The following is a 23,280-nucleotide window of genomic DNA, read 5'->3' on the forward strand; positions in this document are numbered from 1 at the left end:
AAAAAAAAAAAAAAGCCCCCTCCACAAGCTGGAAACCCTGGGATGCCAGTGTCATGGCTCAGTCCAAGTCCAAAGGCTTCAGAACCAGGGAAACCAATGGTGTCACTCTCAGTCCTGGGCCAAAGTCCTCAGATCCCTGAAGAGTGAGGAGGTGCTGGTGACATCTGGGAGTCCAAAGGTTGGGGGGCCTGGAGTTGTCCAAGGACAGGGGAGGAAGAGTGTATCCTAGCTCCAGCAAACAGATGGACATATTTGCCTTGTCTTTGTTTTTATTTTCTCTGGGCCCCCAGCCTATTGGACGGTGCCCACCCTCATGGAGGGCAGATCTTCCTCACCTGGTCAGTCACCTCTGGAAACATCCTTTCAGACATACTCAAAATAATCCTTTACCAGGTTTCTAGGTGTTCCTTAATCTGGTCAGTTTGACACCTAAAATGAACCATTACACCCACACCCATCCCTGGCTGCTTTCAAGTTTCTATTGTCTTGCCTTTGATTATCAGCCAAAGTTTTGCTGTGATAGAATTAGAATTTGTGGCTTGATATATTTTGTTAGACTCAGAAAATTGGCCATCATCTGTTCAAATATTGCTCATGTTCCATTTTCTTTCCTGTCTCCTTCTGGGTCTCTGGTTACATATGTGTTCAGTCTTTTGCAATTTTCAATGTGTCCCTTATGCTTTCATCCATAGTTTCCATTATTCTCTAGGCTTCAATGTGGATATTTCCTGCTGATCAGTTTCCAGTTTACTAATCCTTTCTTCATCTGTGTCTAATCTGCTGTTTATTTCATTATTGGGGCCTTAATTTGAGTGATTGTTTTTCAGTTACAGAATTTCTATTTTAATCTTTTTGATAAATTCTATCTGCAGAAATTTTCCATAATCTGATAACTCCAATATTGGCATCCCCTGGGTGAGGGTGGGGGAGGTGTCTGTTTCCTGTTTTTTCTTTTGATCTTATCTCCTAGTAACCTAAGGAGTTTTTCTTTTTTTCTTGGATTCTAGACATTATGTATGAAAAACTGTAGAGATGACTTGAGGCTTCATTTGATGTTATCCTCACCAAAGAGTAGTTCTGTGCTTCTGCCTGTCAGTCATGGATGGACAGCTCGTGTTCAGAAGAGACTGAGCTGGTTTGAAACTGGACTACCAGCCTGTGTCTGGTTAACCCTTACTCCTGAAGCTGGGGTGCTTTCCTGGGCCTCTCCTTTTTTTCATTTTGTCTTTTTTAGAAACGGAGTCTTGCTCTGTTGCCCAGGCTGAGGTGCAGTGGCGCAATCTCAGCTCACTGCAACCTCCACCTCCCAGGTTCAAGCAATGATCCTGCCTCAGCTTCCCGAGTAGCTGGGACTCCAGGCGCCGCCACCACGCCCGGCTGGGCCTCTCCTCCTAGACGGACACCGAATTCCAGTGTTTGTCCCTCCAGCTCCATGAGTCCCAGAAGGCCTCACTCAGCTTCTCAGCCTCTTAGCTACCACATCCCTCTCAGCCTCCACCCCTTGAACCTCTCGACTTCCAGGCAGCAAAAGCATCAGGGCCAGTTGCTCCAAATTGGGTTTCACCTCCACACTTCCTTTTCTCTGGGGTGCTGGTCCTTGCTGACTTGGTGGTTCTCTGACACCTTTAAAGAAACTTCTTAAAATCTGGGTTATCTGCGAGGGGGTTGGTCAGTTACAGAGTAGTTAGCCATGGCCATAAGCAGAACTCCACTTCATCCACTTCTGGTGCCCCCCACCTGACCCCCCCACACACACACACATCTGGGACACTAGAGAGAGAGTGCCCATCAGAGAACTGTCTTTTGACAGTGAGCACTTATAATCTGCTGGCAAACGTTCCGGGCATACAGGGCTGACTCATTCGGGACTTAGCTGCCATAGGCTTGGATTCTTGTTGGAAACAGCTGCTATAATTTATTCTGATGAATTACTGTTCCAAAGATGGTGTTTCTGAGCTTTCGAAGAACACACTGGACATCAGTTCTAGTTACAGTGAAAGTGGGAGGCAGTGGAGAAGGGAAGCATTGGAAGCTCAGTGCTTGTCTGATCAGGTATATAATTTGTAGAGACCAAAAAAAGGTGACTTCTCCCATCCAAGTACTAACCAGGCCCAACTCTCCTTAGCTTCCGAGGTCAGACGAGATCGGGTGCGTTCAGGGTGGATGGCCGTCGACAAAAAAAGATGACTTCTCCCATCCAAGTACTAACCAGGCCCAACTCTCCTTAGCTTCCCAGGTCAGACGAGATCGGGTGCGTTCAGGGTGGTATGGCCGGCGACAAAAAAAGGTGACTTCTAAATAAACAATCCCTGTGTTCAGCTGGTAGTTTTCTGGAGACAGCTGAGGGGCTCCTGGATTGTGACGTGCGCAGGGGCCCTGGGCTGTGTCTGTCGTCCCCTGGCGAGGACACTGCCTGGCTCACAGCCCGTGACGAGTGCGTGGCATGCGATGGGCACACGGGCGTTGATTGAATCTTTTGAGATAAAACTAAGGTATTTTTGTTTCATTCTCCTGCTCAGATTACCCGGAAGTTCAGGCTGAATTCTGAAGGCAAACTTGAACAGACAGTCTCCATGGCAACCACCACACAGCCAATGACCCAGCATCTTCATGTCACCTACAAGAAGGTGACCCCGTAACCTAGAGCTTCTGGAGCCCTCAGGAGGGCCTGGCTACTGTGTCTCAACGGTTCGGCTCCTCGGCATACTGTCCCTGCAGCAGAAGTGGGTGTGGCCGGGAGCCTCTGCAGGCTCAAGAGTGTTGTCCAGATGTTTCTGTACTGGCATAGAAAAACCAAATAAAAGGCCTTTATTTTTATGGCTGAGGATTTTGAATATTATCACTTGTGTAGGATGTACATTTTTTTATCTGCTGATGTTTGTTTTCCAAAGTCTTCCCTAAGAAATTAAGAAGGAGGCTGGGTGTGGTGGCTCATGCCTGTAATCCCAGTACTATAGGAGACCAAGGCGGGTGGATCATCTGAGATCAGGAGTTCAAGACCAGCCTGGCCAACAGGGTGAAACCCCATCTCTACTTAAAATACAAAACATTAGTCAGGCGTGGTGGCACGTGCCCGTAATCCCACCTACTTGGGAGGCTGAGGCAGGAGAATCGCTTGAACCCAGGAGGTGGAGGTTGCAGAGAGCCAAGATCGCACCACTGCACTCCAGCCTGGGAGATAAGAGCGAGACTCTGGAAAAAAAAAAAAAAGAGAAATTAAGGGATGAATCTCTTTCCTTTTCTTTCTTCTGGCAGTTTTGACAAGATCTAAAATATTTGTAAATCTTCTGTAGAGTTGGCCGGGCGCAGTGACTCACGCCTGTAATCCCAGCACTTTGGGAGGCCAAGGCTAGCAAATGGCTTGAAGCCAGGAGTTTGAGACCAGCCTGGGCAACATGGCGAAACCCGATCCCTACAAAAAAAAACAAATATTAGTCGAGCGTGGTGGTCCATGCCTGTGGTCCCAGCTACTCAAGGCTGAGGTGGGAGGATCCCTGGAGCCTGGGAGGTGGAGGTTGCAGTGAACCAGGATCATACCACAGAACTCCAACTTGGGCGACAGAGCAAGACCCTGTCTCCAAAAAAAAAAGATGGCAGTCATTTTTTCATTACTTTTAAAGAGCCAAGTCTACATTTTCTTACAGATGGAGCATTCCCAAGAGGCTAGCTGTGATTTCAACATCATGTAAGTTTAAGTTTGTAACTCTGTAATACAGCTTTCGTTTTTGTGGGGTTTTTTTCACTATGAAAGTTCCCAAACATACACTAAACCCTTGTACCTGTCACCCAGCTTCAGTACCTGCCAGCATTTTGCCCACAGCAGTTCCATTTTTCCTCCCCACTTCTGCTGGAATACATGGAAGCAAATTCCAAACATACTGTCACTTGCACCTAAATCCTTTGGTATGCATTCCAAAACAACCAAAGCCATTTTCTTTCTCTTAACTCCTCACCATATCAGAAATCTCGCCAGGCACGTGGAGATGAGGCTACACAGGTGTTGGGAAGCAGAGTCAGAAGAGGTAGCACTCAGGCTGCGCGGAGTTAACATCCAGGGTGGCAACCGCAGGTACTACCTCCAGGGCTTGGGGACAAAATGTGTTACCAGGGTGGGGTTTCAGGGACCTCAGAGCTTAGAGGAGGTGCTTGGTTCTCGCAAGATGGGCAGGAGGGCCTGGGACGGTATTCCAAGGGCCAAGGGGGTGCCAGGGGACCTGGAGGCTGGGCTCCAAGCTGTCTCTACTCCCAGAGTAGTGCTGAAATAACCTGGGAATACCAGGAAGCTCCCAGCCCCAACTCCTGCATCCCAGGCTCCTGCACGCCCAGCCAGAAGGGAGTGTGGGAGGGCAGCACCCAGGGCAGAGCACAGACAAGCCAAGAGACAAGACGTCAGTAACTGATGGCACGGTGGTGTTTTCTCAAAATGCATAAGAATTCTGTAACGTTCTCCAACACTCAGTCCTATTCGCATTTCCCTGACTGCCTGAGAAATAATCCCCATACGATTGGATTATCAAAGCTTTATTCACGTTTGTGTTTGGCTACAGAGTCTTTTAGGATCCTTTTGATCCTAAAAGTCCTCCTCTTCCCTCCCCTGTACCCTTGACTTGTTGGTGAAGCTGGTCACTTGTCCTTGAAGGTGTCCCCAGTCTGGACTCAGCATCATCCTTGTAGTGTTTAACTTGTACCTCTGTCCCCTCTATATCCTGTCATCTGGAAGTTGGATCTGAAGTTGTGGCTGGAATCACACCTGGGCGATGTCAGTTCCTCCTGTCACAGCCCATGAGGAGCCTCATGTCTGATGGTCTCACTTTGTTGAAGCCAGCATTAATAAGCTCAGATGGCGACAGCCTGACCCCTTTATCGTCAATTTCCCGTCAACTGATCCCCTGACAGTTTTGCCACCTGTGGGTGACGATTGCTAGAACCAGAACCTCCACTGGGACTGCAGATGTTTGTCTTCTGTCTCTCATTAGAAGGACATTTAGTGGCTGGAATTCTCTCAGACCTTCCCTTTATCCATTAGGGTAAGTCGGGTTATCCTGAAGTGTGTTCATACTAGAAAGGCAGCATAAACACTTAATTATTTCCCTTTAATGATCAATTTTTGGAGTAAGAACGTCCTGGCACCCTCCATTGGTACCAAAGGACTGAGAGTTCCTCACGCCACTGCACTTACCCTTCCCGCTTCCCTCCTCATGTTATGAACTTAATGCCTTCATGTATACAGTCTGTCCTCAGTATCCACAGGGGTGGGTTACAGGACCCACACGGATACCAAAATCAGATGCTCGAATCCCTTGTATAAAATGGCGTGGGATTTGCACACAACCTACGCACATCCTCACATATACCTTAAGTCATCTCTAGATTGCTTATAACACCTGACACAGCGTAAACGCTCTGTAAACGTCTATTTTTGGGGTGTTTTTATTGTGTGCTCTTTGGGAATTTCTCTATACGCAGTTGAATCCACAGAAATGGAGGGCCAGCTGTATTTGATACCATTTTAATCAAGTGCTGCCCATGTCTTCGGCAAACAGGAGATGCTCAGATTACCTCGTCACTGGCCAGAGGAGCCCCTCCATCCAGTGGGCTTTGACGCCTCCTTGCTCTGGGGCCACAACTGCCTCTGACTCCTCCTGCCCAGAACCTGGAACTACCCATCTCTCCAGAGCCCTGGTTCTCATTAGTGGGGAGACTGAGCACTGACTGCTTAAGACGGCTGGGCTGCTCTACTTCCCAGCCTTTCCATGGACAGAACCAGAAAATTGTTCTGAAATTTATTTTCTCAGCCAGGCATAGTGGCTCACACCTATAATCCCAGGACTTTGGGAGGCCAAGTTGGGCAGATCACCTGAGGTCAGGAGTTCAACCCTGGCCAACATGACAAAACCCCATGTCTACTAAAAATACAAAAAATTAGCTGGGCATGGTGGCGGGCGCCCATAATCCCAGCTACTCGGGAGGCTAAGGCAGGAGAATCACTTGAACCCAGGAGGCAGAGGTTGCAGTGAACCGAGGTGGCGCCATTGCACTCCAGCCTGGGCAACAGAGCGAGACTGTGTCTCAAAAAAAACAATTTCTGGTTTATTTTCTCCGAATCATGTGAGGTTATATTAGAGATCAGGACCCTTCACCCCTAACTACTTTAGCATGGGATATACACATGTATTTTTGAAAAATATGAATTCATACTGTTTTCCATTCAAATGTTAAGATTATAAGGGTTTTTAAATATTCTTTGATTTTACCTCTTAAGCTGAAAATCTTGGTTCATTACATCAACAGTGTTTGCTTTATTCTACATATAGATACATATAATCATTTCAAAATAAGCCTGGGCAACATAGTGAGATCCCACCTCTACCAAAAAAGGTATTGTTAACAATGGCTACTGGTCAAAGTTTGTTTTTTCTGCTAGCCTTTTTAGACTTTTGCCTTTGAAGACACAAAGTTAAAATATTATATCATTGGATTAATTAACCTGCGCTTCTATCACCAACTGGATACACAAGTCCATTTGTTTAATTTCTAGAAATTGTTATAATTTGTTTTGCGAATGCAAATCATTTGACTGGCTTTCTTGTCGGAACTGTAAAACCAGGCATGTTTGCTCCACACAGGCCTCTGGTACAGCTGTCGAGTGCCCTGGTAAGGTCACCGTGGTTCAGCTTGCCGTGGTTTAGCTCACCGTGGTTTGGTTTAGATCGCCATGGTTTGGTTTAGATCGCCGTGGTTCAGCTCGCCGTGGTTCAGCTCGCCCTGGTTCAGCTCGCCGTGGTTCAGCTCGCCGTGGTTCAGCTTGCCGTGGTTTAGCTCGCCACGGTTTAGCTTGCTGTGGTTTGGTTTAGCTCGCCGTGGTTCAGCTTGCCGTGGTTTAGATCACCACAGTTTAGCTCACTGTGGTTTGGTTTAGCTCGCCATGGTTTAGGCAACAGATCCCCTCATGCTGAGCACTTGGGTTGGCCAATCAGATGTCAGAGTTGGACCCAGCACCTCCACTGGGACTGCAGCGTGCTTGTCTTCTAAGTCTGGTTAGAAGGGCATTTCCACATCTTTGTGGATTCCGGCCATCGTATCTTAAGGATACATTTCTGGGAATGGGATTGCCAGTCGGCAGGGAGAGGCTTATCCAGCTTGTCTGGGTGTTGTCCCTGTCCCCAAGGGGCCAGGTGTTCTGCATCCCCACAGCATTGTAGGAGGCGCCTGCCCCCATCAGCAGCCGAATCTGGTGTCAAATTTGGATTTGGGTCAATCTTGTAGGTGAGAAATGGAGTCTTGGGGTGGTTTTGGTTTGCACTTCTCTCTCTTTTTTTAAATCATTTTCTTGATTTTCCAAACTCATGAGCTCTTTTGAATAAGGAATATTAATCCTAATATTTCTTATTTTAAGTTATAATTTTTATCGGGGTAAAATATACATAAAAACATTTTTATCAGAGTCCTATAGATAATCATCTATTTTTTTAATCAAAAAAAATTCACCATTTTAACCATCTTAAAGTCTACAATTTAGCAGCATTTAGTACATTCATAATGTACAACCGTCACTTCTCTGTGCTTCCAAAGCTTGCATCACCCCGGAAGGAGACCCCACACCTGTTCAACACCATATCCCCCGCCCGTGGTCCCCGACAGTCTCTGCCCTGCTTCCCACTCAGGACACCAACACTTTTGAAAATGCTCTATGTTATAAAACATTTTCCTCAGTATACATTTTGTCTTTTATTGCTCCTGGGTTTTCAGTCCTATTTAGGAAGATTTTGCCCACTCCCCAGTGATGAAGGAAGTCACCTTTTCCTAGTACTTTTGACCCATTTGGAATTTGTCTTCATGTATGGTATGAAGTGCAGATTCATTTTCGTCTTTTTCCAAGTGCTTAACATTTACCAACAAGTCCATCCTTTCCTCACTGGTATCATATGCTACCTTACAGACTGCATGTTCCAGGCATTGGGATGTTTCCAGGTCTTCATGTCCCTGGGCCTGTCTGCCTACATGGGTCCTGGTGCCATGTGTTCCATTTCAGAGGCCAGGAGATGGTTCCGTGGCAGAGGACCTCCCCATTTCTTTTTCAGGGTTTTCCTGGCTATTTTTACACTCTTGTGCACTTTCTCTCTCACATGAACTTTATAATTAGTTTTTTAGATCCGGGAAAAACATTCGGTGTTTTTATAAGGATTACGTTACATTTATAAATTTAACTTTTGTAGAATTGTCTTGCTTAGGAGAGTTTTCTTATCCAGGACCATGGTATTTCTTTCTGTCTGTCTTAATTCATTTTCTGTTGCTCTGACTGAATACCACAGACTGGGTAAGTTATAAAGAAAAGAATTTTATTTCTTACAGTTCTGGAGGCAGGGAGCCAAGGTATAGGAGTTGCATCTGGTCAGGACCTTCTTGCTGGTCGGGACTCTGCAGCCTCAAGGTGATGCCAGGCATTATGTGAGGGTCTCATGAGAGATGGCAAAGCTGGCTTTTATAACCAGCCCCCTGGTGATAAGTGCTGCACTCCCTGAGAACCCATTAGTCCATGAATGGATCAGTCCTCATGAGCCAGTCACCTCCCCAGAATCCCATCCCAGCACTGCTGCATTGGAGTCCAGGTTTCCAACGCATGAACTTTTGGGGAATGCGTTCAAACCATGGTATTGTTGAAATCTACTTTGGTGTCTTTATGGCATATTTAAAGTTTTTCCCATTTAGGGTTTCACATTTCTTTCATGCATGAGGATTTTTATCTTTTTGTTGCTGTTAAAAATGGGTCATCTCTTCCATTCTGTCTTTTAACTGAAAGTATACACAAAGATCTCTGTGTGCTACTTTAAATCCTGCTGTTTCTCTGAATTCTCTTAGTGTTTGTAACATCACTTTCTTGTGCTGGAAATATAACAAAGTATTTGATCCAAGAAGCATCTGGCAGGAAGCCTGGGCAGGAGGGGCACCGTCAGCGTGGGCTTCACTTTTCCTCCTCCCTCCTCCCCTTTCCTCTGCCTCTTCTCCCACCGGCCACTTTCCTTCTGTCCCATCTGCTGTCCACCAGGCAGGCGTTGCCAGACCACCCCAGGGGTCCTCTCTTCATGTTTTTTGAGACTGTGGGTTGGGGGGGCATGATAGAGGGAGGCAGGGCTTCAAAGGAGACGCTCGGGGGAGGGCCCCCCGGAGGGGCGAGGAGAGGATGGGGCGTGCGAGGGGGCCTTGTCCTCCAGCTTTGTGAGAAGGGCTAATGTCTGTGGCCTGAGCTGGCATCAGGCTCGAAGAGGAGAATGTCAGCCGGGCGCAGTGGTTCACACCTGTAATCCCAGCACTTGGGGAGGTTGAGGTGGGTGGATCCCTTGAGGTCAGGATTTCGAGACCAGCCTGGCCAACGTGGCAAAACCCCATCTCTATGAAAAATAGAAAAATTAGCCGGGCGTGGTGGTGGGCACCTGTAATCCTAGCTACTCAGGAGACTGAGACACAAGAATCACTTGAACCTGGGGGGCAGAGGTTGCAGAGAGGCGAGACTGCGCCACTGCACTCCAGCCTGGGTGACAGAGCAAGGTCCTAAAAAGGGAAGAATATCGCTGCATCAGAAAGCAGGAAGGTGGGGCCTGCCCAGGCCCGTAGCCCTGCAGTGAGTCTGGCCCAGAGGCACAGTCGGACATACAGGAGGCCAAAGTGAGAGGAATGAAAATGGGCTGGACGGATCAGGGGACTGAGGAGAGCTGGGTCGTGAGGCACCCTGGCGTTTGTTCTCTGGACGAATGAGGGGACTGAGGAGAACTGGGCCACAGGGCACCCTGGCATTTGTTACCAGGGTAGGGGAGCTCTGGCCTGGCACATGGTAGCAGAAGATAGCCTCCACTAGGAGGGTGGATTTTAGAAACATCTCACACTTCATGTTTTGTCGTATCAGGTTCAGTCACCTGTGTGCAGTGTCCACAGGAAGGCCTGTGCAAGGCCTCATGGGAAGCAGGGTGGTCCACCAGGCCTGCCCTCAAGGGGTCCTGTTCCGGAGAAGCAGATGCACAAAGCTGAGGGACACAGGTAGTGGGCCTTCCTGTGTGGCTCCTCAGCCACGGAACCGCAGCACCTAAGAGCCACCACTGAAGAGGCAAACGAGCCCTGCAGCAGGCCTGAACCAGAGTTCCTGGGCACTGCCCCGTGCACCCAGTCGGGAACCTCCCTGCTGAGGGTCAGCGAAGGCTTGGGGTACTGGCACTAGGGCTGGGTCCTGAGGGAAGATGAGGGAGAGAAGTACAGCAGGAGGAGGAGGGAGTTGAAGGCTGCAGGCGGGAGGAGGAAGGGGAGGGAGTAGGGCTGCCAAGGGAGGGTAGGAGGGTGGAGGGCTGGATAAGGAGGAGGGCTACAAAGAAAAGAGGAGTAGCGCTGCAGGGGAGGAGGGAGGAAGGCTGCAAGGGGAAGAGGAGTATTGTGCGTGAGGGGGAAGAGAAGAGCTGGCCGGGGAGGAGGAGAAGGGCTACAAAGAAAAGAACTGCAGTGGGAGGAGGAGAGTGGTGGAGAGTTGCAGGGGAGGGGGAGGGTGGAGGACTGGAAGAGGAGGAGGGTTGTAGGGGGAGGGTGGTGGAGGGCTGCAGAGAAGGAGGAAGAGGAGGAGAGCTGCAGGGGAGGAGGGTGGAGGGCTGGAGGAAGAGCAGAACAGGGAGAACAAATCCACTCTAGCATTCCAATCTCCCTAAGCCTTTGAACCCCCTTCCACACTAACCACGGGTGACCAGGCATGTCCAGTTATCCCGTGGTGGGCCATGTTTTGGCCCATGTTTCCGCCAGGCAGCCAACCAACCAATCAGAGCCCTTTCTAAATGCAGGCTCTCTGCTTAGCGAGCCCGTACCAGTAAATTTGGTCTGATCCAACTCTATGTTCCTCCTACCACTCTCCCAGGCCCTCAGTATGCATTCCCACGTTCCTGGGGTTTCTGTGTAAACTGGAAAACACATCCTCTTGGGTAAGTGCATCTCCTCATGGTCACGCCCTGTATCTCAGCTCTAGGGCCTGCCCCACATCAGTCTAGTTCCACGTCTAGAAGCAAAAAGGGGTGGGGGGAGGTCCTGGGGAGCAGCAGCCTGGTCTTGCTAGTCAGCAGCCTCAGGGCCGTCCCATTTCCTCAGACAACACAGGGTTAACCCGCTCAGATGGAGTTGGGGAAGCTACCACTAGGGTTAGGGAGGCCTCTTCCACTGCTGAAGACTCATCAGGATTTAGGGGTTCAGGGTCTCCACTGTTCATCAGGGTCGCCCCACACATCCTCATCCCAGCTCCAACGGACAGGATCCCGTTCCTTGCCAACCAGTGCCTTCACTTGCACAGCAGACACCACGAGGCTGGGAGTTCCACATGTGCTATAATCCAGCCATTGGAAGGACAAGATTCTGGGTTTTTCAGTAGTCTCAGACCCGCAGCTAAAGGAGTTAAGAGTCTTTCTTGGGACAGTCATAACTTGCAGATTATTCAGGTGACACTTCAGCTGGGAATTTGAATCCTGAGCTCACTGCCATCATACTTTTTTGAGATGGAGTCCCTCTGTCCAGGCTGGAGGGCAGTGGGGCGATCCCGGCTCACGGCAAGCTCTGCCTCCCAGGTTCAAGTAATTCTCCTGCCTTAGCCTCCCGAGTAGCTGGGATTACAGGTGCCTGCTACCACACCTAATTTTTGTATTTTTAGTAGAGTTGGGGTTTTGCCATGTTGGCCAGGCTGGTCTTGAACTCCTGACCTCAGGTGATCCGCCTGCTCGGGCCTCCCAAAGTGCTGGGATTACAGGCGTGAGCCACCACACCTGTCTTTTTTTTTTTTTTTTTTTTTTTTTTGTGAGACAGGGTCTCACTGTTACCCAGGCTGGAGTACAGTGGTATGATCACAGCTAACTGCAGCCTCAACCTCTCAGATTCAACCAAGTCTCCCCCCTCAGCCTCCAGAATAGCTGGGACCACAGGTGCAGGCCACCGTGCTTGACTAATTTTATTTTTGTAGAGATGGGATCTTGTTATATTGCCTAGGCTGGTCTCGAACTCCTGGCCTCAAGCCATCCTCCTGCCTCCCAAAGTACTGGGATTACAGGTGTGAGCTACTGCACCTGGCCCATTATACTCTAGTTTGATGAAAGTGTTCAAAACAAAAGCCACCAGAACCAGAACCCTGCCTTCTGGAAGTATGTAATGAGCAGCACCCAGTGGCGATACTATGCATGTCTGTGTTGGTACATCACACTGTGGACTACTGGTGCTCTGTTTACTACTAGAAATCAGCATTAGTGCCTTTACGTCTCATCAGGATAAAGAACCAATTCCAGGAACCCTCCCATCCCCACCCTCTCACCACTCCCCCACCCCCAATTATTCTCAAGCAAGCGTTCCACACCTTTTACCATGTTGTCTGTAGGTAGAAGCCATTTAACACACGCGAGTGACACTGTGTAAAATGAGAATGATCATTTGGAGTTTATTACCACCCCAACCCCCAGTGGGATCTGAATGCCATGTGAGTCCGGGGCTGGCTTTCTGCTGGGGTCCTCTTGTCCTGGCATGTGGCCCACCCCAGCACGAAGCCTGGCAGGGAGGGCTCAGGTGGGCGGTGTGCGGAGGGCAGGCTGCTACGCCAGGCCTCCCCAGGACCGCCCCACATCCAGCCTGTATCTCCTGAGTGCCATGCTGCGTTGGGGCGGGACAGGGCTGGCTCGGGGTTCCAGGAAAGATGCCTCACATGTGCCCAGAAACGTAGGCGTCAAGGGAAGGCTGTGTGCGGGTGCACCCTGAGGGGCTGGGCTTCCTGGGCATCTGAGTTCTTAGGGAGCCCTAATAGGCACATCCCCAAATGGTTGTCTGAGGATGGGCACAAAAATAGCAGATGGGGTCACCCTCACCCTCCACTGACATGAAACTGGACTGGGATCTGACTCATGCAACCTTCCTTCTCTGCCGCAGGTTCCACATCCATGGGTTAAGCGGGATCTGGCTCATGCGACCTTCCTTCTCTGCCACAGGTTCCACATCCATGGGTTAAACATGCAGCCTGGAGCCCGCTGGCCCCCGTCCCCACCACACAAGGACCCCATCACAGGTGGGGGTCATACTCTTCCTCCAGAAACGGATTAAGCAACCAGCACGTGAGCCTTACGCTCTGTTTACTGGCTGCGTCCCCACGGCTCTTCCAGCTTCGGCCAGGCCAGGGTCACCTTCAGATTGAATGTGCGGGGCCCCTGAGGACTCCGGTCCTGAGACGGCCCCTCTTCCTGGGATGGGACCCCAGGCTCAGGTGACAGCACGGTGTTCCCAGGCCCCTGCATTTGGGGCTCAGGGGAGAGCAGGTGTTTCCAGGCCCCTGCATCTGGGGCCTGGGAGTTGACCCTGACTTCCTGGCCCCAGAAAGAAAAGGGAAGACACAGAGATCCCAGGAGAAGGGGCACAAGTGGGGAGGGTCGCGGGCTGCCCCAAAGCCCAGCTCCAGGCTCAGGAAAGCCTATCCCCGCTCACCCCTTCTGGAGGGCCTGGGTCTGTGAAGGAACGGGGCTTAGGGGGTCTCCAAGGGTTAGAGTGCTCCAGGCTCGGGTGGGGAGGAGGGAGATGTGTTCGGGTGCTGAGGGCCTCCTGCGTCGGGCCCAGAGGGCCAGGCTGCGGCCACTGCCCAGATGGGCAGCTCATCTCTCTGGCAGCAGCACGAAGAAGGCAGCCTTCAGGAAGCGGCCGAAGCTGCACAGTGCGGCTACCAGCCAGTGGGAGCGGAGGCCAGGGTCTGTGCTGACCACACATTTGAGGACATCAGTCTGGGAGGGAAGAGAGAGAACGTGAGAGAGCAGAGCCAACACCGCCAGACCCCCAGCACCACCAGGCCCCCCAAAACTGCCAGACGCCCAGCACCGCCAGGCCCCCTAGCACCGTGCACCAGAATATCAGCAAATTGTGTGAGGGAATGCAGGAGACTGTTCGGGAAGGAGGTCTGCGGCCTGGACCGAAGTCTCCAGCACAAGACCAGACCCAACACCGTGCACATTCAGCCAGTGTGAAGGGCCAGGAGGCACCAGAGGTGGGGACAGAGGGCAGCCAGGCCAGGCCAGGCCGGCCAGAGGGCCCCTGCCGAGCAGGAAAGAGGCCTTCGTGGCCCTTGCTGGGGCTCTGGACATCCAGACCAGGGTGCCAGCTCCCCTCAACCACCTGCCTGCTGCGCCCCAGGGGCTACAAGTACCCCAGCGTCCTCCTGTGGGGCCTTGGAGCCTGGGCTGCCAGGAAGGGGCAAACCCAGCTTCATTCAGACTCTGCCTGGAACAACAGCAGGAACTGCACTTCCAGAAGCCCAAGGACTCCCTGGACCCTGAAGTTCCTTCTGGATGAGTGAATGAACATCCACTCCAATTCCCTTATTCCCTTCACTTCCTGCTAATAAATGAAGTCTTTTCCGCGGCAGCCTGGACCTGTGGCCTTGGCGTTGCTCAAAGTGTCCTCGCCCACAGGGCACACAGTGCCCAGCCCCATGCCAGACTCCACAGGAGGAAGGCAGGAGGGGACGGAAGTTTTGGGGTTTCTGTGCTGAGGGATGCCTGTAGCCGCGTGTCATCTTAGGACAGTGCCCTCTGCCACCCCCAATTCAGCCTTCGGGAGACCACAGCTCCCACAGACCACCTGACTTCAATCTCTCGAGATGCTGAACCAAAGGCCCCAGCAGAGGGGTCTGAGCCCTGTCATCCCTGGCCACTGATTGACACACCGGGCCCAACACCCGCCGGACTCTGGGCAGGGGAGCCGCCCTCCATACCCAGGCCCCAGCAGCACCTGCAGTCTGGACAGGGCAGGGCGGGAAGTTGGCGGCATGGAGACAGATGAAGGGTTTGGCTCTGATACCCACCCCTCGGGGCCCTGCTTTTCCCACTCGGGTGGGCAGGGGCTGGGGGCAGCAGGTCTTTAGTACAGGGGTAGGGTCGGGGGTAAGTCAGTGCTGGATCCGGGCAGAGGAGAGCGCCCAGGGCCTGCCTGTAGGTCTCGGCCTTTGCCGCACTCCCTGCCTCGCCCACCTCCCCCAGCAGTGCTCAGGTGATCACCCACCCGCCACTCCCTCCCATACCCCTGCACCCTGGCACCCCAGCTCTCCCACCCCCGCGGGCGCTCAGGCGCTCACCCATCCGCCACGTCTCCGCAGCCAGGTTGCCAGGGTCTTGCGCACAAACTCCCCCAGGCAGTCCACGAGGGCGTGGACCATGGCAGGCTGGGCCTGCCTCACACAGTCCACGGCCAGCCCTGCGGCCACCGCATACAGGGACACCACCTTGCCCCACGTGATGCCTGCAGGGAGAGATGTGGTCAGGACCAGAACTTGAATCCCGCCCACGGGAGCACTTAAGGAAGGGGCTGGGCTTTCTCTGAGCTGCTGTCGTGCCTGCTGTCCAGCTAATGAGCAGGGACCCTCCCAAGGGGGACCGCTCCCCTACAGGACGCCGGGCCGGCTGGCCGCCTGGCCACCCTCTCAGGTAGTTCTCGGGCAGGCAGGTTTCTCGGACTCCACTGCACACCTGCCCAGCCCACACCTGTGGAAGAGGCCGCAGCTACAACGGGGGGTGAGGCGAGGGAACTGAGGGCAGCAGCCGGATGGAGTGAGCAGCCAGTGACCTCACAGTCAGCACCCCGTGGCAGCCTGTTCCCGCAGCAGGCCTGGCATCCAGATTTTACATATAAAGAAGCTGAGGCCTGCAGAGAAACCGCCTTCCCCAGACCCCTAACCTGCTGAGGCTGAACTGAGACAGAAGCCGCCTTGAAAGAGAAGACAAAAGATGGCGACAGGGGGAGACAGAACAAAAGGCAGGATACAACGCCTCAACACGGACAGACATTTTATATATTAGCGAGAAAAGAAGGCTTTCAAAAGAACTATGAGCACAGAACTGGAACAGCCGATTCACACAAAAAAATTATAAATAAGAGACACAAAACATGTTCACCTTCATTCATAACCAAAGAAAGGCAAATTAAAACAAGATGTGATCTACTGTATTAAAAGCTTTTAGGCGAGGTACAGTGGCTCACACCTGTAATCCCAGCACTCTGGGAGGCTGAGGCAGGCAGATCACAAAGTCAGGAGTTCAAGACCAGCCTGACCAACATGGTGAAACACCGTCTCTACAAAAGATACACAAAAAAATTAGCCGGGAGTGGTGGCATGCACCTGTAATCCCAGCTACTCGGGAGGCTGAAGCAGGAGAATCGCTTGAACCCAGGGAGGCGGAGGTTGCAGTGAGCCAAGATTGCACCACGGCACTCCAGCCTGAGCGACAGAGCGAGACCCCATCTCTAGATAAATAAATAAATGCTTTTAAATGGCAGTGTGATGATTCAGGCAACTGCAAAGCCTTGTAAACCTTGGTGGGCAGCCCAGCTGGAGGGCACTGGCAGTATCTGAACGGCCACAAAATATGCCGCCCAGCAGTGGTCCCTGGAGGGAGTCAGCCTGAGGACACCGCACATGCAAAGATGAAGCACTGCTCTCCGGTCCCTCATACAGCAGCAAACCTGGATCTTTTATGAAAACAAAAATCAGCTCCAACAAATAGTCACAGACATTCACAGCGGCCAATTCACAATTGCCAAAAGGTGGAAAGAACCCAAGTGTCCTCCAACAGATAAATGGATACATAAGTGTCAGCCACAGAAGGCAGGCCGGGCAGGAGCCACCGCACCCAGCATTCTTTTTTTTTAATAGGGTCTCTTTGGCTGGCCACGGTGGCTCATGCCTATAATCCCAGCACTTTGGGAGGCCAAGGCAGGTGGATCACCTGAGGTCAGGAGTTCAAGACCAGCTTGGCCGACATGGTGAAACTCTGTCTCTACTAATAATACAAAAATTAGCCAGGCGTGGTGGCACACGCCTGTAATCCCAGCTACTTCAGAGGCTAAGGCAGGAGAATTGCTTGAACCCAGGAGATGGAGGTTGCAGTGAGCCAAGATTGCATCACTGCACCTCCAGCCTGGGCGACGAGTAAAACTCTGTCGCAAAAAAAAAAAAAAAAAGAAAAAAAAAAGAAAGAATAGGGTCTGCCTCTGTCACCCAGGCTGGAGAGCAGTGGTACAATCTCAGCGCGCCGCAACCTCTGCCTCCCAGGTTCAAGCGATTCTCCTGTCTCAGCCTCCTGAGTAGCTGAGATTACAGGCATGTGCCACAATGCCCAGCTAATTTTGTATTTTTATTAGAGACAGGGTTTCTTCTTTTTGGTCAGGCTGGTCTCGAACTCCTTATCTCAGGTGATCCAACCACCTCGGCCTCCCAAAGTGCTGGGATTACAGGCGTGAGTCACTGCACCCGGCCATTTAAATTTTTCTTATAGTAAAACTATAATTAGAAGAATTATATAAAATTACATATATAGTTATAGAAATACAATTCAAATTCAAAGGAAAAAAAAACTATTGCCGGCTTTTAAATGGGGAGGAAAATGAGTTCTACCACTTTGGAAATGAGTTATTCCAAAGTCCTGAGTGGGAACTTTGAAGCCCTAAATGAAAACAGCCAGAAACATTTGTTGGCCTCTGCCTTCATGGGAGGCTCCTGGGGCTGGAGACTTGGAGACCCCCCCAGAGCCCTGCCCTGCAGCCGCCAGGTGGCTCACATCACTAGCCAAAGCCCCAGCCAGTGCAGGTTGTGCCGCCTGCCTGCAGTGGAGGGGCTGGGCTGGGCGCACAACCCTCAGGGCTGCCTGCTAAGAGGAAGAGAGGGAGGAAGACCCGGGGGTCAGAGTGTGCAGGGATGGCTGGCATGGGAGGGGCCTCAGGCAGGGAGGCAAGGACATGTAAAGCACCTGGAGGCTAGAAGCTCACTCTATAGGCAAAAGGGCCCAGGAGCACTGGGATGGACAAAGGGTGAAGGCGATTGGGGGTGCAGCTGCCAGTGGGCCTGAGGGGCAGAAGGGAGCGGCCCTGCCCTAGCTCCCTAGTCAGGTGGCTCTGGTTCAGGGAGGTTCAGAAACCCGTTGCAGGTCACGCAGCTCCTGCACTTCAGCCTGCGTGGCTCCCCTCAGGCAGATGGTGGTGTGGAGGCTGCCGCGTGGCCAGAGCCAGGCCTGCATGGGACAAGCCTGGGGTGCTAGGTGGGGTGGGGGATGTTGACCACAGGGGAGTCAGCTCCAGTTTTTCAGTGAAATCCACAAGACTTAAACTGAACTCTACACATGGTCCGAACCACCTGGTCGGTGCCCCCCAACATCCCCCGTCAGCTGTGTGCCCGCACGTCCCGCCATCGCCTTTCCCCTCAGCCCTCCCCGGCCTTCAGGCGCCCTCCCAGAACCAACCAGAGCCTTCCTAGAAACCGCCCCCTCCTCAGGCCAGGCCCTGCTCAAGCAAGGCCAGGTGGGCAGGGGCATCCTGGCCCCATCCTCTCTCCCTGCCAAAGGGGGAGGCCACCTCCGGGGCCTGCTCCACCTCTGGGGCCCAGGCAGGTTGCTGCAGTCTCAGAAGTGACTGTTCCTTTTAAAGCCAGCCTGCGGCTTGTAAACCCGGCAGCCCCGAGACAGACACCAGCGGGGGGGGGGGCAACCACTCACCGGCGTCAGCCCAGGGAGGGCCAAGAGTGGTCGTCAGCCCAGGACGCCTTCCACTCCTGGCTTCCTTCCTGGGCCCCACACGCTGCCTCCTCCGGGTGCCTGCCCGGGTTACCCTGGGGGAAGGAGGGGCGGGCACCAGCTCGCCCGCTCCTGCCACCGTGCTTTTGCCGCCCACTGTGCCGTGAACCCTGCCCCCTGCCCACCCGGCCCCTGAGCCACACCACCCGCCCACTCCCCAGCCCCTACTCATATGCACCCCCAGTCAACCTAGGTCTGCCCCATGACACGCCTCAGCCTGGCTGGGCCCGGCCCCCCACCCTCAGCCCCACCGGGCTGCCATACGGGGGCCTTGGAGCCACACTGCCAAAGAGGATTCATTTACAATCTCCCAGAGGAACACACGAGCAGAGACAGAATCCAGGCTCTGAGGCCGCCCCAAGGAGGGCCAGACAGGGAGTCTCGCCCGCACCCCGCTTGGTTCTGCCTGCTGACCCCACACCACAGCCTGAGGTCACTGCCCTTCCCGAGGTGTGGCCTGAGGTCACTGCCCTCCCCGAGGTGTGGCCTGAGGTCACTGCCCTCCCCGAGGTGTGGCCTGAGGTCACTGCCCTCCCCAGGTGTGGCCTGAGACACTCCAGCACATGCTGTGGCCACAAAACAAGCCTGGGGCAGGACCAGACCTCGCCTGGACTCCCATCCCAGGACTCCGCCTTCCCTCTCCAGCAGCCTGCAGGGTCGCCGCTGCGTCCCAGCCTAAGTCACTTCTGTCCAGGGAGGTCAGCAGTGAGCAAGTGTGGCACTGGAGGGCCGGACTCTGTCAGCAAACGCTGGCAGCCCCGCCGCCGCGGCCTCCAGCCGAGGGTGTCAGCCCCGCTCTGTCCCCAGGCTCCCGGCCGGCCCACCGGGGTCGGAGGAGACGCCTGGGAGAGGTGCTGGAGGCCGCCCCGCGAGGGTGGGGTCTGCCTGAGCGAGAGGCCGGGGTCCTCACACTTCCGGCCTCTTCCCCGTGCCCTCCGGTGGGTGGGTGGAGGTCCTGAGGCCATCTGAAGACCCCTAGCTCTGAGGGTCCCCCGTGGTGTGGGATGCATCTCCCACAGCGAGGGTGTGGCTTCCTCCAGCGCCTCTGCCTGACGCCCGGCTCCTGCTGCTGTCAGGACTGCCCTGCAGACAAGGCAGCTGAGGCCACAGAGATGACAGAGGGCCACAGTCACACAGCTGACTGGCCACGGACCCAGACCGGCTCCCAGACGAGGGTGTGCAAGGCCTCCCTGCTGCCAGGGCTCTTCCAAACACCCACCCCGGGAGAACAGCACCCCCCTCCTCCAAACTTCAGGGATCCTGCTCACCCGGGGTTCGCTGGCCCAGAGCTGTGCCCAGCACCCGGACAGCACTTGGAAAACAGCTGAGGGATGTGCCGAGCAGGGAGGTGCCACATCGGGGCCGGCGCACCACTCACCCCTACGGCAGCACCCAGCGCCTGCCACACCCAGGGGCAGCTCATAGCACGGGGTGCCAGGACGGGACCCAAGGTCACAGAGGTCAAAGGCAAGGGGCTGAGGTCTGCAGGGCCAGACCCGATGACACAGGGCAAGCAGACAGAAGCCACACTGGGCAAATCCAGGCCGAGGCAGCTGGACAAGTGGACAGCAGGGCAGCAAGCAGGGGAGACAAGCCCTGAGCCTCCTGTGGGCCTAGAAGCATGTGGACAGCAGGGAGCAGCAGGAGCAGGGAGGCGGGGCCAGGAGTTACCTCTCCAGGGCAGAGATGGGAGTGCCCAGGGGGGTCATAGGTGAGGCAGGCACAGCCAGGTGAGACGCACTGCTGTTCTCTGGACACCCCCGGGAGCCGGTCAGCTTGGACTTCCTGCCCCCATGCTGTCCCTTCTCCTGGACGCTGGAGCCCTAAAGGCTCGCCTCTGACCATCAGAATCCAGCAGAGCTAACCGTGACTTCTTTCTTTTTTTTTTTGAGACAGAGTCTCGCTCTGTCGCCCAGGCTGGAGTGCAGTGGCCGGATCTCAGCTCACTGCAAGCTCCGCCTCCCGGGTTTACGCCATTCTCCTGCCTCAGCCTCCCGAGTAGCTGGGACTACAGGCGCCCGCCACCTCGCCCAGCTAGTTTTTTTTGTATTTTTTTTTAGTAGAGACGGGGTTTCACCGGGTTAGCCAGGATGGTCTCGATCTCCTGACCTCGTGATCCGCCCGTCTCGGCCTCCCAAAGTGCTGGGATTACAGGCTTGAGCCACCGCGCCCGGCCACCCGTGACTTCTGAGGGTCTATCCTAACAGCCTGGCAGCATCTACTCGGGATCTGTCTGGGAAACCTGCTCCTGGCCACTCCTCGGGACACAGCACCACGCTATGAGAAACCCAAGCCCCGTGCGGGGGCCCCTGCAGGAACCCAAGCATCCCTAGGACATGCCACCCACAGGACTGCAGGTCATGCAGCCTCACTGATGCTGGACCACGACCACCACCGCTCGAGAAGCCTGTGCCAGCTGCTCAGCAGGCACACCAGCCTGCAGAACCACAAGAGACCCTGAATGCTGTGGTGTGAGCCCACGCTGGTGGCTGGGCAGCTCCTGACACCTGCAGCAGCGAGATGGCACCGGTGGGCACTGGGCAGCATCAGGATAGTTGGAGGCCGGCTCGTGGGGTCCCTGTGAGCCTGAGCCAGACCCTAGATCCCTCCCTGAGGTCCCATGGGACGGGCAGGCTGGGCATACCTGCAGAGAAGATGTGGCCAGCCACGGCCAGGAACGCATCGGTCACCACAGGCTCAGACTGCAGGGAGATGTGCAGCTGACGAGCCACGTTGCGGTAGACGCTGGGCCGGATCATCTCCAGCTCATCCCCTGTGTGGTCACAAAGGCAGTGAGAGACAGCCCACGCCCCAGCTCCCTGGGACACAATTGGCTTGGGGCACACCCTGCACCTGACCCCACCTGACCCTGCTTGAATTCCAGCCTGTCCCTCACTTAACTTGTCTGATTCCCACCTCCACTTAACCTCATCTGACCTCCCTTGAGCCGTCCCCCAACCGTGGCCCCTACAGACCAGGAGACCAAGGAAGTGCTGAGGGTGCCCCCAGTCCTGCCCCTCTGACGAGCCAGTCCCTAGGCCAAGCCGGCCAAGCCGGTGGGGCGGGAATCCTGCAAGAGCGTGGGCCGTGCCTGCTGGTGACTCACAGCCGACAGGCAGCCGAGCTGCCCAGAGCAGGAGGGACCAGGCAGGCGGCCAGAGCCTGACGTGGGGAGGGGCTGGGCAGAGAAAGCTTCGGGGTGAGAGCAGGGGGAAGCCCGAGAGCCTGGCTCAGGCCCTAGCATGGCTCAGGGACCGCTCAGGTGCAGAGGGTGAGCCGCTGTCCTGAGCCACCCGCACTGCCACACTCCCACCTGGGCTCTTGCTGCCAAGGGAACGTGCTTGGAGGTGGCACTGCATCAGCCCCGCCCTGGCAGCCAAGGACGGCCCCCTACAGGCCCACCGCCCCGAGTGCTGCCTGTGGCGCCCTTGGCAGCAGCAGTGCACAGGCACAGGGCAGATGGTGCTGGGAATGCCACAGGGCCCTGGGATTGGGAGTCCCCAGCCCAGCCAATTCTCCAGCCAAAGCAAACAGGGTAATACTGCTGACCGGACCATTCTGGCCGATAAAGGCGCCCTCATCCCCGGAGCCAGCTGCTCTGTATCTCATTAATTAAGATCTGGAACCAGAGCAGAGCCCAGGAGAGGCTAACCGGGGGTGGGGGGTAACATGGAAATTCCCAGGCCTGACCCTGTGGCTTCCAAACACAGACCTCCGGGGCTGCTGCAGGCCGGCCCCAGACTGAAGGTGGGGACACAGCCCAGGCTTCTTCCTGTCTGTGCTGCCCGAGGGCAGGCAGACAGCACTGGCCTCAAGAGACTGACCCTGAGTAGCTATGAGGGCAGATGCAGGTCTGAGCTGTGTCCCTCCGGGGCCCCGTTGGACATCTGGGACTTCCTCTCAGCCATTCCAGGGGTCTGGCATCATCTTCTCAGAAGGCCACTAAAAGATCCCCTAGGGTCATTCTCAGAGTCTGGCTAGAGGCAGCAGCAGGTGGCAGGTCTCACAGAGTCCCACCAACCACCTCGCTCCCACCCAGAGATCTCTCCCTCCTTCCGACCTAGGCCTCAGATGGGACCCCACCTCCTCCTGGAGGCTCTGTGCTGCCCCCCATGGATTCTGTCTGTACCCCACACACACTCCTGGGCAGGCCAGGTCTACACAGCTTTGCTCTCTGGGCCCAGGCCACCATGTAAAGGCAGGGGCCACCCACAGCCCACGCCAGCGTCAGCCTGAAAGGAGGCAGCGTGTCCCCTCACAGGGTCGTGACCTCGGACCCCGACCCCAACCCCCTGCCTGGAGAGCCACCGATTCAGTTTCACCGCTGCTGTCACCTCCCCTTCCCGGGCTCGGCCACAAGCGCCCCATGTGCCCTCTTTGGGCACCTCATAAACATTCACAGGTGACGGCGGCAGCCCAGCTGTGGTGAGGGGACTGGACAGACACAGAGAGGCTGGTCCCAACCTCTGCAGTCCAGACCTTGGAGACAGTGGGGGCAGCCAGTGGGCTGTGTGTGACCCCAGAACTGAGCACCCCCAGATGTCCTCACAGCACCAACGAATACTGAGGTTGTGGCTACCCAGCCCGGTGGGCGCAGTTTCCAATGGGGGGGCCTCAGAGGCCTTGGAATCCAGAGGGCAGCGGGCGGGAGGGCGGGATCTCAGCCAGTAACAGCAAGGATCTG

The 23,280-nt window shown here is 54.5% G+C and overlaps 2 protein-coding genes across 4 annotated transcripts in view; one reads left to right on the forward strand and one right to left on the reverse strand.

The window, feature by feature from the left end:
* Positions 1-2,839, forward strand: part of THAP4 (THAP domain containing 4) — a 46,167-nt gene extending 43,328 nt beyond the window's left edge. For all 3 annotated transcript variants that reach the window (XM_011929540.1, XM_011929539.1, XM_011929541.1), the window contains one exon: positions 2,520-2,839. In XM_011929540.1, the coding sequence (XP_011784930.1) occupies positions 2,520-2,548 (29 nt within the window). In that variant the 3' untranslated portion in view covers positions 2,549-2,839. The remainder of the gene's footprint in view (positions 1-2,519) is intronic.
* A 10,409-nt stretch (positions 2,840-13,248) lies between these two features.
* The window catches only part of BOK (BCL2-related ovarian killer), a 33,119-nt gene continuing 23,087 nt past the window's right edge, over positions 13,249-23,280 (reverse strand). The window contains exons 4-7 of the mRNA XM_011929638.1: positions 22,309-22,429; positions 21,241-21,563; positions 15,110-15,273; positions 13,249-13,763 (exon numbers count right to left, since the gene is read on the reverse strand). Coding sequence (XP_011785028.1) covers positions 13,638-13,763; positions 15,110-15,273; positions 21,241-21,563; positions 22,309-22,429 — 734 coding nt within the window. The 3' untranslated portion in view covers positions 13,249-13,637. The remainder of the gene's footprint in view (positions 13,764-15,109; positions 15,274-21,240; positions 21,564-22,308; positions 22,430-23,280) is intronic.

This window comes from Colobus angolensis, unplaced genomic scaffold (genome assembly GCF_000951035.1).
Source record: "Colobus angolensis palliatus isolate OR3802 unplaced genomic scaffold, Cang.pa_1.0 Scaffold82, whole genome shotgun sequence".
Lineage (NCBI taxonomy): Eukaryota > Metazoa > Chordata > Mammalia > Primates > Cercopithecidae > Colobus > Colobus angolensis.